General features: G+C 40.5%; 1 protein-coding gene across 4 annotated transcripts in view; it reads right to left on the bottom strand.

The window, feature by feature from the left end:
• Positions 1 to 18,726, bottom strand: part of GRIA3 (glutamate ionotropic receptor AMPA type subunit 3) — a 143,672-nt gene that overhangs the window by 58,881 nt on the left and 66,065 nt on the right. For all 4 annotated transcript variants that reach the window (XM_041485258.1, XM_041485257.1, XM_041485259.1 and 1 more), the window contains exons 5-6: positions 3,213 to 3,266; positions 1,632 to 1,793 (exon numbers count right to left, since the gene is read on the bottom strand). In XM_041485258.1, the coding sequence (XP_041341192.1) occupies positions 1,632 to 1,793; positions 3,213 to 3,266 (216 nt within the window). The remainder of the gene's footprint in view (positions 1 to 1,631; positions 1,794 to 3,212; positions 3,267 to 18,726) is intronic.

The following is an 18,726-nucleotide window of genomic DNA, read 5'->3' as shown; positions in this document are numbered from 1 at the left end:
ACATCAATTCTTAAGTATTCTTTTTGTCTGATTGACAAATACTGTGCACATTTCTATAATGAGCTGTACATTTGTGGAACGGTAATGTAATCTTTGTGTTTCTACCATATACTTAAGATTCTTTTTTAAGGAGGGAGAATAATTTTTTCCTCAAGGTAAATTGCTTTCAAGTGGAATAAAATCATCACAGGTTAACTTTGTATATTTCAGAGCTTTTAAGATTAGTATGATACTTATCTTCACTTCTGCATCACTGCAAGAAAGCTTTAGAAAGCAGGACTAAGTCCTAATCCACAGGCAACAATACACTAATCCGGTTTTTGTGGGCCTCTGTTTGCCTTTCTCTGCCTCCTCTGAAATGCCAGAAAGGCTGTGAGATGGTGTGGGATTAAGAAAATTTTCCTCCTTCACAGAAATGACACAATCCCAGGGATGGAACAGCATCTCACCAAATGGCACTAGTCATTAATGAATGGCACTGCCAGAAGGAGCAGACCCTTGTAAGCGGCTCCTTTTCTGTCTCTAGCCCAGCCCAGAGATTGGGCTACTACTCCTACCCTGCTGTCCCCCATGCATGGAACTGAACTGGATTTTTTTACCTTCCTATCTAGTATTTTAATGCTTTCCTGAATTTTGCCTTACTCATACCGACACATTACTCCAGTTTATCAAAGTAATTTTGAATTCCAAATCTGTTCCATCAATTTGCACGTGTCCTTCCCAAATCAAACATGATGAAAGCCATGAACTGTCTTGTCAGGGCAGTGGTTTTTAGATTTGGCTGCCCTGAGAAACCAGTCTATATACTACCATAGCCAGGTTTCATTCACCTATGGATAGCAGTGAAAAAGAACAGATCCCACCAAAAGAAGACGAGAAAGAAGGAATGTTACTAATATGCAGTGCTCCTAGAAGATTTTATGACTTCTGTGCCTGGAGAGAATTTCCCTGATGCACTCCTTCACAGGACAGTGAACAGCATTCCCCTCTATGATAGAGATGCTGAGGCAGAAAAAAATCCAGGTGAGATAGTAAGAGGTTGCAGGTTTCCTAATAACAGGTGCATTTACTTCCTCTAATCTGTGACAGTTTTGGTGAACCTGGGACTTTCATCCAAAAAATTTTTGAAAAATTTTATTGGTTTCAGTTTTAATAGCCAGGCTGTTTAAGTAAAGGCCAGTGGTGCAAAACAGAGGCTTAGATTATGAGGTAACTGCCAGTGGTAACTAGGAGGCAGCAGCGGCTCCTTAGCGAATCCAGAGCTACTTCATTTTGCATGTGAAATTCTCTATTACCATTAAAATGGACTAGTAATCCACATTTTGCATCTAAAACCACATCTAACTAGCCCGCATATCCAGCCCAAGACTAACTCAAGAGGTTCACATTACAAGTTTTTATATCCACTGCACAGTGACAGTGATTTTTCCTCCTTTGCTTCTGAGGAGCTCCCACCACGGTGGGCACTTGGTGTAACAACCTCTGCCTCTTTCTTCTGGAAGGACAGTGAATGTTGTGACATATTCTCATTAGGGATCTGTATCATACTCATGCATATATCTGAGGTTAAAAACTCCCAAAGAATTGTTAAAAGCATATCATGTCCATCACTGATAGGTTACAATAAATACCTTTAATGGTGAGTTTTTGGCTTCAGGGAATTCCCTTTCATCAAGCCTCATCCAGCGCTGTAGAAACTGTTGAACCATTGGATTTTCATTATTAACAATCTGGAATCCAGTAATGTTGGCACCTCCATGCATTACTCTTTCCAGAACAATGTCTGTGAAACCCTGGGAGGACACACGTAGAAAAAAAAAAGAATCATTGCCATCCAAAGCCACTTTCCTCTGGTTCAGTTTTACCTGCTACAAGTGCAGCAAAGCACACTGCCTAATGTCCCTCTTGTTAGCTGAAAATATTCTACCAAGGAGACATCTACTATCACAATTAGGATTTTGATAGTGGCATAGAACAGAATTTAAAACATTTTCTTATTCTTTGCAATAGAAAACTTCCCTTTTGGGTTGTGGCAATGTGGTAGGCAATATTTGCCAGTCAGAAAGAAAACAGCAGGGAAACTTGAAGTACCATTTCCTCTTTTGTCCTGATCATGACAAAAACCGGTCAAGGACCTCAAATCCCATTTGTACAGCAAAGTGAACACAGAGGTTCAGGGCTGGGAAAGAAAACCACTCCATCTCTTGCCAGGCAGCATCACTCAGCATGTCACGTGCAAGCAGAACGGGATGAGTCTCTCCCACTCTGTTGTTATTTATACCTGAGGCAGTAAATTGGAGTCTTTTTGATTAGTATGACTTGATTGCAGTCATGTTTATCTGAATGTCAATGGCTACACATACTAAAAGGCAACCTAGAATAAGAATCTCTGTATTTCTATGCACGAGCTAATCAGTGAGATCATGTCTGCTTCTTATAATGCAAAATGATGCATTTTAAAGTCATACAGTACTTATACTAAATAAAGATATTTAAAAATCTGTCTTTTCTGCTTTAATCACACCTAAAAATGAATACAGAGAACCTTTGAGTAATTAGGATTGCCAACTAGAAAGTGAGAGTTTTGGAAAAACTCACATTTTTCTACTTGCAGTAGGCGTAGAACCTAAAAATGAGTCTTCCTGCAGGATTAATTACAAGACTTTTTGTAAGGAATTTAAGTAGATGGTGTTTCAAAAGCATCACAAACACCCCTGAAAGTCAATCCTACTCTCCAGAAGAAGCTCTGATACAGATAGAAATGTACAGCCTCTTTCTGGTAGGCAGCACATACATAGGCACATCCTACACTCTGAAATACAAGAAAAAAAGGCTAAACAGCCTTGGTGGTTTACTTGATAGAATTGTTCTAATTTGCAGCTTTTTACCACTTATACAGAAGCATGCTACAATTATTTTTCCTTCAGTGCTTAAATTCAAAATATGTTTATAGAAAATTACAGTCACAATTTATGAGGATATAAAAATATATAGTTAAATTATTACTTTAAAATTAGTAGAGGACATGACATTTTCTGACAAAAGAAACTGAGTAGAGATGACATACCAGTTATAGTATTTACTGAAGCAATTTCTCAAAATCCAAGTACTCATCCATGCATTTCCACTTCCTGATTAAAGTTTCCACAACCTGAACAGAATATTTTACCCTCTAAAATGCAGCTATACTTTCCATGAAGAAAAGTTCTTACCAGGTTAGCTAACATGTAGTGATAGCCTCTAGAATGTTTGCCGAGGATTACAACCTGTGTGGAGAAAAACATTACACATTATTCAGTTGTAAGAAGATGACTCTTAACTAGTGGAAAAGAGACAGAGAATGAACATTTTGATCATCTTCCATGTTCAATCCATGGGCAGCACAAGTATTGCAGATATGTGGCATTACAGACAAGATGCAGTCCTTTGTGTTTGTCAAACAGAGAATGAACATTTTGATCATCTTCCATGTTCAATCCATGGGCAGCACAAGTATTGCAGATGTGTGGCATTACAGATAAGATTTGTGTTTGTCCTTTGTGTTTGTCAAATACACGGGCAGAGTACAACAAAGAGTAACTCCCAAGGCTGGGAAGACTCTGCTTGCAGACATGACCTTACCTGGCAAATTCACTCTTGTGGTCAGTGTCCTCCCTGCTGACCAGGTTAATTTGAGTTATCAGTTATTATTTCTGCTCTGAAATGAGGTAATATGGTATCTACCCAAACTTCTGTTTAGTTTGTTCCTTGTTTCTGAAGTAGAGGAGAGGTGCAGGACCCAGCCCATCATTATTACTGTATTTATTTATTTATATCTTTAGAAATATATTTCTTTATATAAATATCTTTCTTTATATCTTTATGTATTTATTTATTTATATCTTACTGTATTTATTAACCTGTACTAGCACAGCATGGCTGTGCAGGCTCCAAGTTGTACAGGGAGCTCCCTACATGAACCCTGGCCAAGTCTTTTCATGTATGAATGTCTAAAATTAAATTCCCAAAGTTATAAGCAGCGACCTTCATTGCCTTTTGACAGGTTCCAAAAGGCCTGAAAACCTGTCATTTCTGGTGCATCTAAATGGACACATCTGACCTTACAATGTTTTGTCAAAATTGCCACTCAATGTTATGTTGCACATTCCACTAAGCAACGTCTCCTGCCCTGGCTGACCTCACTTGGGCATCTCTCTGTACAAACAGTCATTACATGGAATTGCTAAGGGACAAAAGGGCAGCAGGATGAACTCAGCAGCTGGATTCTCTGAGGGTAATGGGGAACAGTGGAGGCAGCACGGTCTGGCAAGCCTGAACTCTGCCATCCTGTGCCCCCCCCACTCCAGGAATCCTGTGCTTTTGCACAAGGAAGGAAAACAAACACTTCCCATGTCTACACAGCGGGCAGCTGACTCACCAGCAATGCCACTTGTGCAAAACTGTGCCTCTGCCTTCAGATTATAACCTCAAAAACATCCATCCAGTCCCACAGCCATCAAATGGAACAACATCCACCAGTAAGAATTTAATTTATAATTGTGCTGATTGCATGCATGTCAGGACACAATCCATTCTACCCAGGCTTGCTGGGTTAAAACCAGCAAACATAACGCTGGCAACACACACAAGTATTGTCATAGTATATGTCCTACAAGCAGCTCAAGCAAACAGATGATGCTTTTTGATGAACCATCTGCAAATCTATACATAACCATACAAAGTTACTCCATGATCAGAGAAACACACTCCAAAGACCACACTTTAAAGGAAAACATAACCATTTAACGTCTTTGCTAAAAACAGATGACATTTGCGTCACTGACTTTAGATATACTGCTGAGCCTGCTCAAGTTCTTGATTAAATTATTAAGTTCCCAATTGCCTCCTTGGATAGTATTGTCCTTAATAGATGCCATTTCCTTTAAATTCACATTTAATTCTGTAGGAATTTGCATACTTCCAGCAGCCTGAAAATAAACTGTTGTTCAAGTCCTCTTGAGAACTGTATGTACACTCTGTTGGTAGAAAGCATCTGCTTTCCTACACTCACATTTGTTTTCTGTGGAAATGTGCAGGCTTCCTTCAGATCATCTGGTGTGCATGCTATTTGCATACTGAATTCTCTGTACATTTTAATTTCACCTTAAAGGCAGGTTAGAGACAACTTATTTAAGAATAACAATTGTGGTTTTAACCCTAACAACAAATAAGAAAGCTTTTACATTTCTACTCAGAAATGTATTTATTTAAGAGAAAATATCACCACAGATGAAGTCTGTAAGAGGCTGTAAGAAAAACATACATGGAACTGCTACAGGCATCAGGAGCAACACTGAAATAGCAAATGTAGGACTCATTAGCATAGATCAGACTCAACTTTCGTCTCATCTGTTGTCATGTCTTCAAAATGCCTCTGTTTATTAAACCTTTGAGAGGTCCAACATACTACAGTCAAGCTGTAATTCATAAAGCATCTCTCAGAAGTGACCTGACAGCATTTCTATTCATACAATCGACCACGCTGGCTCATAACTATTGAACTGGATCTTAACAATGTGTTTAAAATTCACAACACACTACACAGCTGTCCTAAATCTTAACAAGTACAACTCACTTTCCCTCACTCTCCACCCTGCACCAACTGTCCAGCATGTCGAAGGGAGCTGCTGGATTAGCAAGCCCAGCAGAAACAATCACAGACATGTGTTACTCCCAGGGGAGCCAAGTGATGGATAAAGCTTTTTTATGAAGAAGGAAAACAGAAGTATAACAGTATAACAGGAGTATAACAAATAAATCTCATCAACTGCTGATACATTGTGAAGCTTATACAGAAAGTGGGATATTGAATAGTGGTGGTGAATAGAAAGCCAGGATTACAGGGCAAGGATTTCACAGAGCTACATGTCTTTCGTAAGTTTGACTTCCAAGACTTAATATTGCTTTCACCTTGACTGAAAGAAAAGCTTATAAAATTTTACACTGAACAAAGGAGAAGAGAAAAAAATAGCTGGAAACCATCATGAATAATTCAGATTTCTGATCCCACATAATTCTTGCTTTGTAGATAAAAAGATCATAATGTCAGGTTTGATATAGAATCAAATAAAGTTTGTGTTTTTAATTAACTCTTTGGATATTTCCAATTAATTAAGAGAACATCTAGAGGGAACATAACTAAAATGTATCTGCTTTCAAAATAAATGTGAAATCTGCTGGTCAGCAGCAGGCTTACTTGAAGTACAGACCTATACGGCCAACTGACAAATTAAATCACCATTGGCAATTTTACTTTTCCTTCTGCCTAGGGGAGTTATTTTTTGAATGCAAATATAAAGACAATTTTTTTCCACTGCATCAGTCATCATTATAACAAATAGGCAACTATAAATTTTTTGCTCTTTCAGATTTTTCGTAAAGTTTTGGAAGATAGCACTAAAGCCATTAACTGGCTAATATAAAGTTGGTATGAACCACAGTGGTATTTCTAGAGCAATAATGACAATTTTCTCATGAGGACACCCATGTCTTTCCTACACTGGTGAGCTCAGAATTGTACACAGTTCTTCAGATGCAGCTTCACCACTGCAGAGTGAAAAGGAAGGGTCACCTCTAGTGACCTGCTGACCATGCTAATCCAGTGCAGCCCAGGATGCTGCTGGCCTTCTTTGCTGTGACAGTACAGGGCTGGCTTGTGGCCAGCTCGACTGCCAGGACCCCAAGATCCTTCTCTGTAGAGCTGCTTTCCAGCCAGGAAGCCTCTGCCCAGCCTGTACTGCTGCTGCATGGGGTTGTTCTTTTTCAGGTGCGGGGCTTTGCACTTTGCTGAACTTCATGAGGTTCCACCCTGCTCACTTCACCAGCCTGCCAAAGTATTGTAGCACAACTACTTGGTGTATCACTCCTCCTCACCTGGTATCATCTGCACACTTGCTGAGACTGCACTCCATCCCACAACCTTCAGATCACTCAGAGAGAGGTTAAACAGGATTAGCCCCAGTACCCTCAGGGTACCCCAAATAGCAACTAACTTCCAGCTGGCCTCTGTGCTGCTGACCACAACCCTCTAAGCCCAGCAGTTTAGTCATTTTTAAATCTACCTTCCTGCCTCTGTGAGCTTTAATTTTAAAAAGGCATTGAAAAATATAAGCTAAGAGGATATGCTTGCACTTTTAGTGAGAGAAAGAGCTATCACGAATTTGGCAGCACTGAAAGAAAACTACCATGTCCAATTAATACTTGTAAGGAGCATATCTTTCCCACACTTGAATCCACTGCCATCTGGTCAGTTCAGTCTGACCAGGATGTCAGACTAAAGGACTTATTCACCTTTATTTACAAATGAGAAAAGAAATAAAAAAACTAGATCACAAAAGTACAGATTACCTCATCTACAGCTCAAAGCCACAATATTTTATGAGTCTATTAGATCTTTCCATAACATACTGATGCTGACAGGCAGTATTGCCACAAAGAAAGTCTGAAAATTTTTACTGTGCTTTTCATACCTGACAAGTGGCAGAAATATGCCACTTTAATGGAATGACAGGCAGAGATCTGACCTGCTGTAATGCGTCTTTCCATTTTGACCATATCTGGGAACAATGAGGCAGTGTTAACTCTAGAGCTCTTCCTTCCTATGTTTTAGTAAGACAGTAAGCAAAATGAAATTTCCCATAAGATCAGAGTCAAAAAGTGTTGTTTGTGTTGAGGTTATTTGTCCATTAATTTGGGTTCCATTGTTATAAAAAGCCTACTCTTGAAAAAGAGCCTACTGTTTTTCAAGTGTACATGCACATTTCCAAGGACAGGAGAACTTAGCTACCTTTAGTTAGACAGTAATGTGCCTTTACACCTCACTATAGATATACAATTATTACACCTTTGCCTTCAAAGCAGTGAGCAAATGTCAGAAGTGATCACACAACCACAGCAAACAAGTAAAACTGATAAATGGACTCAGGGATAAAACAATTTTAACAGTGTCATCAGGATGAGCTATCAGTGTTGATTGCACTTCATGGGAACAGAGGGATATCAAGCATAGCAACAACTGTCTGGCAAGCCTAAATTGTTGTGGAGCACACTGTCTTCTCACCTGGATAGCAGGTCAGGTTTTCTAGCTCCTAGCCCTATTGAAAGCATTTCTGTTCTGAGGACGGAGTTACTTGAGTTACTGAGTTACCTCAGATGTGAGCAGCTCCTACCTACACTGGACTGAATGACTGAAAAGCTGTGCCTGGTGATGCAGCACCCTATGGAACCAGTGGTACCAGCTAATTTGTCTTCAGGACAAAATGAAGAAAGGAGAGCAACAGACTGTCAAGGTGACCATCCAATTAGTTTAATAGAAACTGAAGGCAAGGCCCAAAAATTGTCAGTATGTTAGCAAGATGTTTAACCTTTCTTGAGTGCCACCTGCAAGTTCTGCACCTCAGCGCTGTTCCTACCCCTCAGCAAAAGGAGGAAGTTGTGAAGCACTGCAGAGTCCTCTCCCTGGCCTCCTGCAGACCCTTCCTGCACGGGGGGAGCTGCCCGTGGGCTCTGCAGCCATGGCACTGCAGTTCTCTGCCTCAGTGCACTGCAAACAGCAATGCAGGAGTCACCCCTGGAGTGAGCAATGGACACCAGTACATCACCATTCCTCACTATGTTTGTTCTGCACAGGTCACCCTTTGTCACATAAATTTTCCAGATAGGACTAGAAAAAACAGGAGAACAGAAAACAAAACTTCTCCTGTGGGAACAGGACTTTTCTCATCTAACCAGATACTACAGTAAAAATAAGATCCCTTGTAACCCCAGTAGCTCAATTTTACTGTAAGCTGGCAGAGCCCACTCACCTGTTTTCCAATTGACACACAAGCCTCTGAAGGAAGACCAAATTCCCTTTGAGGATTATAAATACTAGACAAGGTTCAATCTTCTCTCAGTATATTCATAAAAAAGGGCTTTTTTGGTGTCATGATTTTGTCTCTTTCTATCACACCAACACCACCAGTGGCAATATATGAGGTTCGACAGGAACCACAATCTCATGGTGACAAAAGACACATCCCAGCTACTGGTGGTCTGTCACTGCCAAACAAGTGATGCCTGTCCTGCCTTTAATTCTGCAGAGACAAAACCATTTCCACATTTTGTAGGAGCTGCTTCCCTCACACAAAGGGTCAAAACCTTGTGATTGTAACTGTAGTGCAAACCCAGGGAAGGCAATTTATCTCTTCACTTGGTATTAATGGGACAGGAATCTGGCCACCAGGGATAGTGATGCTGTAAAATATGCAGTAAACAATGATTTCATTTATATGAAGAATGAGTACTATATTAAATTTGAGTTAAATATTAAATGAAGTCTGTGTTAAATATTAAGATGAAGATTCCACACACATATTATTTGCTGCAGATAAAAATAACTGAATATATATTTGAGATTAATTCATCCAACATTTCAGAGTCTTCCTGCCCTTTAGAGGATGTCACAAAGCTCCCACACAGTCCTATTTTGTATTTTTGTGCAGTATATGGACCTAAGAGTTTCATTTTCATACTCCTGTCACCTTATACATTTGTGCCTACATTTTATAACCAAATCCTCACTTTTCTCTACAGCACAATATCAGGATCATTTGTTTGGGCATATAAAACATTCTTCAAACAGCTTTTGGCTCTTCCGCAGTGAATCTCTCCCGGGAGATCCTCTCCTAGAGAACCGGAATCTCCTGGAAGAAAAGGACGAAAATGTGCTTGGAGGAAGCAGGGAATTGATGCCTCTGAAGCACTTCATTAGGTTTTCCCCCTCTTGCCCCCTTCTTGTGTCCTTCTTTGCCTTGCCTCTCTCCTTCACGACAGGCACATCAAGAGTGAAGTTCTGCTCTTAGGCCATCTCCCGATAGATGACACATGTTAGTCCTTGGAGGGTAATGAAATGCAACATCTGAAAGCTGTGCCGTGCTTCATTCTCCCTCCATATGGCTAAAACTTCTTTTCCCATAACTAATCTGACATTAGCTGATTGAAGACTGTGTAGTGGAATACACATTTAATTTGTGCATAAAAGGTTACATTAGAAATTATTTCAGAAAAAAAAGCACAAACTGCAACGTTGGTTCTGAGGGCAGGATACTTCCCCCTAATTTCTTTCACTGTGCTGACAAAATCTTCTGTGCCCTGAAAAAATTTTCTTAAACTCATTTTCCTTGATATGACTTAGCAATATTGTCAGATTAATAAATCTGTTGGCACAATTATTGTTAAAGGACATATTTGACTGCAAAACATCAGATCAGAGCACACAGAGATGAAGAGTTTCATGATCTCTGGTAACTGCCATTCATAATCAAAATTATTTACTCTTTAAACAGAATAAAATTCATGAAATAAACTTTCTACCAAAATTTCTTCTTTGTTCAGACAGACAAAACCAGTGTTATATCTCTCAGGACTGCATCTCTCTTCACAATTCACATCCTTCAATACAAAGACCTTCATGTCAAAAATAATCAAAACTTAAACCATCTTTCATCACTCTTTCATAGTTCACTAAAAACAAGATCAGATACAAGGGGCTGTTACAAGTAAAACAAAAATTCTTTGTGCTATATGAAAAGGATACTCAAAATTGCTGAGACCTTTACCCCTAATTTTGCCAAGACACCTTCACGAAAAGATACTTGTTCCCAGACAGCTTCTCTGAAGAGATACGTCACAGAAATTTTTAATTAGTAAATTCTTTAGATTCTTAAGTAAGAGTAATGAACTAAAAATCCAGTTGTGTTCTGGAGGAGTTTTTGCAGCTGTATTTATGGGAAGCAAATGAGTTATTACATTTGTTACTCTGTAGCAGTGGTTTTCACACATAGGTAATTTTAAGGAGACAATATTTAAATTGACTATGTCATTCTAGAATATTTTTTGAGAAATATCCTCCCTTGAGAAATGATCATGAAAGATGATTTAAAACATTCAAGGAAGTTCCAGTACTTTTTCAAGCCTCTGTAAAATCCTAAGTTCTCCTGAAATTTAAATTTCACCTAAAATTTCCCATAGAGGCTTTAGATGTCACAGATAAGTTGCTTTTCTAGCAACTTACTATGTAACTAGCAGTTACATTTCCTTCAATCTAGAGTGCAGCCAGCTCCACTCCCGTGTGACAGGGTCCCACCATCCCCATTTCCAGCTTCCCACACCCTCTCTTTCCTTTTGCTGCCCCCTTGCTCCTCAGCAGCTCTTGCAGACCTACAAGTCCGTATCAGGCAGATCAAAACCACCACTACCAAAGCTGACTTCTAGCTTAGTGTGCCTCCCTAAATTCCACAACACCTGAAGTCACTTTCACAAAGACTGCTAATAATAATAGTAATATTACATTTATTCTCAGTTGTCCAATCCTTCTGCAGAAGCCAGAAGTGCTTCAGCACCGTCCCACAGCTTGATGGTGTATCCACATCACTAACAGGAGCTCCTTAGTGCCCTTTGGGCCGAGTGCCCAAACCCTGTGGCACAGGAGATAATATAGATAATATCCAACTGCCCATTCTGGCTTTCAGTTCCACGAAACTGCACATCCAGCACCCTTCAGAGCACACCCTTGTAATCACAGACACACATAAACAATGCTCATTTCTTCTTTTCATATCTCACAGCACAAACTTCTTCAGTCTTAGCTGCTCAAAATATAGAAGGATCTATATTCACTGGGGGAAGACAGGAAGAAATTAGGTAAACTGAGTCACAGAGTTTTCATTTTAAAAACACACAAATTTCTCATTTTCTCCATACTTCCCATCAGCATGTCAGAGTAAAATCCCAGCATTATTCCCTGGAATTGGACAAGAGTCCTTGGAAAAAGAATTCTGCTTATATAAACTATTACTGCATGTCAGGATCGCTTCAAACTATTATTTGGATATAACCCAGAAGTGTCGCAGTAATTCAGTCCCAGTGCTCACATGAGAATTTTTTGGAAGGGGTTTTGTACTGCAGAGCACTGCTTTCAAGCAGACCAAAAATACTGAATAGTAGCCATTCTCTTTTCTTTTTTTTCCTTTTTAAGCATTTCCTTTCCTTTTCAAATGCCCTACAAAATTAAGAAAAAAATAGTCAGTGCAATCTCCTCTAGGAAAGACAAGGTTACTTTTTCTTATTTTTTTATTATAAGTAGCATTTTACTGTGACTGGAATTGCACTCAATTTGCTTTTTTCAATGCTTTCAAAGAGTCTGAAAGGTTTATTCTGCTTCACTATAAGCAGCTCTCTGCAATATTCCCATATAACTTGGTGCATAAACCATGAACTAAAAAAGATTATGAAGAGTTAATTTATTTTTACCAGGTTTAGTTTATGCAGCAGGGCCGACTGTTTTACGCATATGAGGTAACAGAGATACAGCAATATTTTTCTTTTCTGATTCTTTACATGCATTTTCCCAGGATAGAAGATAGTTAAGGTATTTTTTAAGGGTCTATGTATATTGTTGATAATTTTATTTATTACACATTTTGGAAGAAAGAGCTTCCAATAATACATACACCATTATACCTCCACATGAATGCCTATGGTGTGACACGAACAAATTTAATTTAGTAACATGGGCTTTTTTTAAGCCAGGGAACATTAGTTTTCTCTAAAATTATTACACTGCTTTCCAGCTGACTGGTTGGATACTGTGGGCTAAGTTTGTATTTGAGTTGAGTTGATTGATAGGGCCTGATTCTCTATAAAAATAGTCCAAGTTCCCCCGATGTCTTAAGTCTGCTCCCCAGAGACAGATGGAATTGCACAGGTGAGAGGGGATAAGAGACAGGAATCCCTTATGAATGTACAATTACAGCAGTGAGAGACTGGACTGGGATGTACTTTGCCACAGAATGCCTGATCCAAACCCACCTGGAGCCTGCAGCAAACACACCACAGCTCTGGATCACACCTCTGGCCCTCACTTCTGGGGATGTCTCCCCTCAAGACTGTAGCTGTGAACTCTCAGGGTGTTCCAGACTGCACCACCAGCACCTGGGCTCAGAAAGCCCAGGGGGTGGTCCCCATTCTGAAAATCTTGCTCTCTGAACTGCAGTGGAACTGTGCTCTGTGAGATGCACTTGGGAACACCTTGGTCCACGAGGGGCCCTGGAAAGCCCCAGTGGTTCTCCTCCTCCCCTAGATACGTGATCCATATCACACTGAAGCCATTAATCCCAGCTCAGTGAGCTGTGGAAAAAAGACACACGCTCTTGTGCAGCTTTTCTTTCACTTCTTTCCTTGTAAATGAACTGATGAGACACCAGAACTATCGTGCTGTCTCTGGTGATGTACAACGCCTGTTTGCACAGTGGTACTGTGCTATTACTATTCATTTTGATAGTGTGTTTCCTTCCTCTCCCTGCAGTTGGTTCATCTGAATTGTCGCCAAGATGGTTGGTTGCCTTGGAAACTAATTAAGGAAAGGCTTTGGTTAGAAGCAGAGTTTCAAGCATTAAACTATTTGAGAGACAGATGCAGAAATTAAGGTAATGTCTGCTAAGATGAAAGGGCTTATCCTTTATGTATAAGAAGAAAGAACCACATTTAAATGCCACGAATGAAACAAAGCAACTTATACACAAACTGATTTTTAAGACCTGGAAGAGATGACTGAGTGAGGGGTTTCAAAATCAGTCAGGAGCTTAGAAGAGGAGACAAAGATTCCCAAAGCTATTAGAGAGAGAGATATATACAAATAGGGAAAGACAAAAACTCAGGGAATCACATGTTGAACAAATTATATCCAGCTCTCCCTTTGCCTCAAATACTCTGTGCCTTAACCCTTCTTGTGAATGCTGTTTTCAAAAAATATCCGTAGAACTAATAAAAGACCAAATCCCCTCCTCCAGTCCAGGTATGGCACAAGAATCATCCATGAGTCCATCTGCTCCCAAAGCTCCCCAAATACAACAGCTGGGAAAGGTGAGGGCCAATGGCCCTCTGCACCTGAGACTTGTGCACGAGGGTAACAACCGGAGCAGCTCAGTGCGGACACAGGCTCAACAGTGAGGGGGACCCTCGGAGGGCTCAGGGCAAACACATGCACCATTTCTGTGCACTGAAAAGCTGAATACACAGGTGAGCTATGCACCAAATTGAGCTTTTACAGCTACCTATTAACTGAAGTTGAAAGCAAATACAATCTCTGTATGAGCACAGTGATATCAATTTAAATACCATCTTCAGGATAGTGGTTGACTCTGTACTTGGAACAGCATAACTGAAGAAAGATTTTGGTTCTCTGTATATTTAATGGCAATGCAGAGGTTGCCATATAAGTGTGATTGTAACAGCATAACTGAATACTACAAATATTGTGGTAAAAATATGCAAAGTATTAAAAGCAGATGCATGTGTGTGCATTGGGATGTGAATTAATATTCCATAAATTATCATAAAACATAAAATGAGTAACTGCTACAATCACAGAGAAATAAAAACTCCAGTGGTGACTTCAGGTTCATACACCCCTGGCACAAGAAACAATAGTTAGCTTGGCAGCAATCTTCCACATACAGCAGCTTTCACATTTACAGTGAGATGTTTCTGGATTAATTATTATTACTACTTGATCAGATACATTTAAAACTGTGCTTTAATGTCTTTTGAACACTTTTATGCTTTGTGTGCCATTACTTCAATCATTCTGCAGGATGACTAATAATGCTCTTATAAATTCCTGTCATTTAGAACCTGGCTTGTTTTATGAAATCTGGATGATGGCTTTGGAGAGACATTCCTTTTTACAAGCTAGAAATTCTTTCCTCAGGTAGTGTGAAATGTGCTGTATGTGGGGCAATTAACCCAAGACGTTACTCTCTCTGCTTTAGCAATTCATCTCCTGCCCTTTATGAGTTTCTGCTGACAGGAGCAGGCCCTTTAAGGCAGATACAGCTGTCACTTTTGACTTATCCCCATTCTTACTCTTCTGCTGGCTACCTCCTGAGGGTGCCTGACCTAAGTAATTCCCCTTTCCTCCCTATATGCCCATATGGACTTGGGAGCTGCTGAAACTCGCTGGGTGTGAAGAGAAATAAGTGACCTTTCATTCTGCTTTACATCCTGGTTTCAACAATACTCATGGGTATCTAATGAAGAAACGTCCTAAATTTTAAGTTTCTAGTTCATTGGAAATGTAAAAATGAACTGTACCAGTTTCAGTGTGATGTTACACAACAGTCTACAAAGCAGATACTCTCTTGGAGCCCCAGCTGAACCCCACTGCTCCACACAGCTGCAGACACAGGATAAAATCAGCCAGTGACACAGCTGTGGCCCTGAGCCCTGGAGAAGGTGACAGGCACACTGCTCTGCAGGGTCTGCTCTGAGCAGCACAGTGCCTTCAGAGGACATGGCACTGCTGGGCTTCAAAAGCAAAGCAGAAGCTGAAGCTACTCATAGCTCTGCTTCAAGTGACCCTCTGGATTTGTGGGCAATTGTATTTTAAATTGCTACGGAGAACACAGGCAAGCCCCCACCAGACCATCTGTTTCTAATGGAACACATAAACCAGGAAGTTTACATGACAGCGGTCTTGAATTTTTTCAATTACAGTTTTCCCTATTGTTATTTTTAATGACTGTTCATCAACCCAATACTGCAGTTCTGTGTTTATTCTTATGACACCCCAAACGTGAAAGCTGCTGTGCAGTGAGCTCACTCCTGTGAGATCCGAGCAGCTCTGCAGAGAGACGCAGCCGGGGCTGTACAGAAACCCTGCACACCTCCATCCTAATCTCAGAATTTCACACTCGAAGGTCGTCACAGTCAGTGCGAGCACAGCACAGAGTTCAGTCAATCAGATTACCCTTCTTAATCCTACAGAGGCTTCACTTTAAGTTGTCTTTGACAGTCTGGCTGTCACTGCAAAACTTTGGGGACTGCATTCTCTACTGTAATATTGCTTTTGCTTTGTGAGATGCCTTCACTTAATACAGACACTGCCTTGGAGCCTAACCTTCATGACTAAGTTTGGAGATAGCATCCTTTTGATAAAAGCAGGCAGTCTCTGGAATAAACAGGTCTTTTGTAAAGTTTCACCATTTTGATTCTGAATGGAGTTTCTTCCTCCTTGTTTGCCCTCGGGAGATTTTCTTCTACGTGGACATAAAGCCACTCTAGTCTGAAATACAGCTTATTATCCTGGGAATAAGAAAAACATATTTCTTAACTCAAAAACATGTCTCTAAATACATGGTTGAACAGGCTAAGGCTTACTGTTAGCTCTCAGAAGAAAATGTTCTTCTGTTTATGAGAACAAAATTTTATATCTATCTGTGAAGAAATATAGAATATTTTAGCATCAAGGGACAAGAAGTGTGGGGAGCTTATGAATTTTGCATGATAAAAGTGTTGCTATCTGTATGCCTGAGAGGCCAGTAGATGATTGAATTGGATATAGTATTGTTGTGCAAGGGGGATGTAGATCCACATGCTCAGGGGTTCTAGAACTACAGGGCAGGTGAACAAACAGATGGCAACTTACAGAATTAACTACTGATTTCTCTGCTTCCCTCTAGTCTACAGCTGAAGAGGTGTGGGCAGGGTATCTACCTCCAGGACAAAATACAAGGCCCACCACAAAATCTTCTGAATGGGGAATGAAAACAAATCAGCCTGCAGTATGAAATTTGGCACAGAACAGGTTACTCAGGCAGAGTAGGAGCTGAGGTGCCCTCTTTCCCTGATCTTATACTCACAGCTGGGAAGATCAGGTACAGAGGGCCCTGAGAAGAGAAATACTTCATATGACAGGTCTTGGAAATGTAGGGACATACACACATGTACCATATGCTAAAGGCACACAGAATACTCAAGGTCACTGACTCTCTGGAGGAAGGTACAGAATATTCCAGAATGACCTGCAATCTCAGAAGGAAATCCCCAGATGTGTAATTGTCTTTGGATGAGCCTGAATTTTTGGAAGAGATGTATACTCTGGTCTGAACTGGTTGAAAAAAGGATCAAAGGAAGAGAAGTGCACACACTGACCAGCCTGATGCAGGAAAAGAGGTCACTTACTGAATCCCAGCACTAACACAAAGCCATGATACATGGCTCCTGGAGCAGAGCACTGACAAGCTTGCTGAATGGGCTGGCCAAGAGCCCAAAAGTCTGATAGCAAACGCAGTGCGTGTGTAGACTGTTTAGTGGTTTACAGTCTGTTTATTTCTGCTATGACTTTTCTTCTTGAATAAGTTCTATTTAAGCCTCTGAAATCCAGGGTCACTGGCAAGTGCTGCTGCTGACTCAGAGTGAAATAGCAGGTGCCACACAGTAACCACATAAACTCCCTCTCTGGAGGGAGGCAGCACTCCCAGAAGCTAATGGGAGGGTTGACCTTTGGAGTTCTGCTCCTAGGAGGCCAAAAAAGGGAGAGGGATGGAGAAGCAGCTGGGTAGAGGCAGTCTGCACCAGCCCTCTATGGACACAGTTTGTCCATCAGTGCTCTGACACAGCAGTTCAGACAGGTAGGGTGTCTTGGCTTCCTTTTGTTTTCACTGGAAAAAACAAACCCATCTGCAAATGTGCATCAGCAAGGGGTAACAGGCTCAGATGTTACTGCTTCTCAGCTGAGCAGCCTTCCTAGACTCCACACATAGCACTGAATTGACTTTTTAAACTGCAATAAAACGCTAGATTTGAAATATGTAAATCCAGACTTATCTCTCCCCTCAATATTATGCTATCAGCAAACACACTTGGCTGAAAAAAAGACAACTCTCCATTCCCTTGAGCAAACTGGATGGATGGATTTAAATATGACATATGTTTGTGAAAACTTTTAACTACTTTATGAGAAGATAACAGGGTAAGCAGAGGAGATGGAAGGAAAAGCCTACAAACAATAACTGTTCAGCTATCAACCTAGGGTCCATCCACCATTACTGACTTTCCCTGCAGAAATTTAAGTCACTGTTTTTCAGTATCCAATTAAAAAACCTTTGGAAATTGTTGAGAGAAGATATTTTTAGCATCGGGAGCACCAGCATATTTTGTAGAGTTTGGGGAAACCTGGACACCCCAGTAGCAAATTTTTACTTAACAGATGCTGATCACACTGACAGAAGACCAAATCATACATTTAACAAAATTTAAAATTCACTGGAGTTGAATTTAGAATAGTAGCGGAAGAAAAGAGTTGCCAGGTTTTTTGCTACATGGTTTGCTTGGTATACAGCTTTCCTTTTAGGCACTGAAGTGGTTTGACTTTTTTCCCTCTTACTTGGACAACAGAAGAAAAAATGAGAACAAATGTAAATGAAGTCAGATCAAACAAAAGGCCTGCTTCTCAGCTGAGAGGGGGCCCACAGAGCTCTGTCAGCTTGGCTCAGGAGTGCTCTCCTGCAGCATTTTCAGAAGAGTGGGCTGTGGGTAGGTATGGTGTTTTGCATCTTTTCCAAGAACATGAGCAAACGAAAGAAAAAAAAAAGACAAGTTTCCTACACTTTTTAGTATGAATTTCCTTAAGGACAGCACTCACCATATTGCCTAAAAATACAGCATAAAATGCAATGCTGTGTATTAGCACCACAACCACGCCAGTTCTCGGAGTTAGGGACTAGCACAGCGTGTTTCCTGTTCTGTTGAGCACCTCCTTCCTTGCTCTGTCAGCAGCAGCTATGGCACCTGGCTGTCCCCACAGCCTGACCCTCAGTGATGCACCTCAAGGCCTGACAGGAACCGAACATTTTGAAAAGGAAGGCA

The sequence above is a fragment of the Pyrgilauda ruficollis genome, unplaced genomic scaffold (genome assembly GCF_017590135.1).
Source record: "Pyrgilauda ruficollis isolate IOZ18807 unplaced genomic scaffold, ASM1759013v1 scaffold7, whole genome shotgun sequence".
NCBI lineage: Eukaryota > Metazoa > Chordata > Aves > Passeriformes > Passeridae > Pyrgilauda > Pyrgilauda ruficollis.
This window is presented reverse-complemented; position numbering and strand designations above follow the sequence as displayed.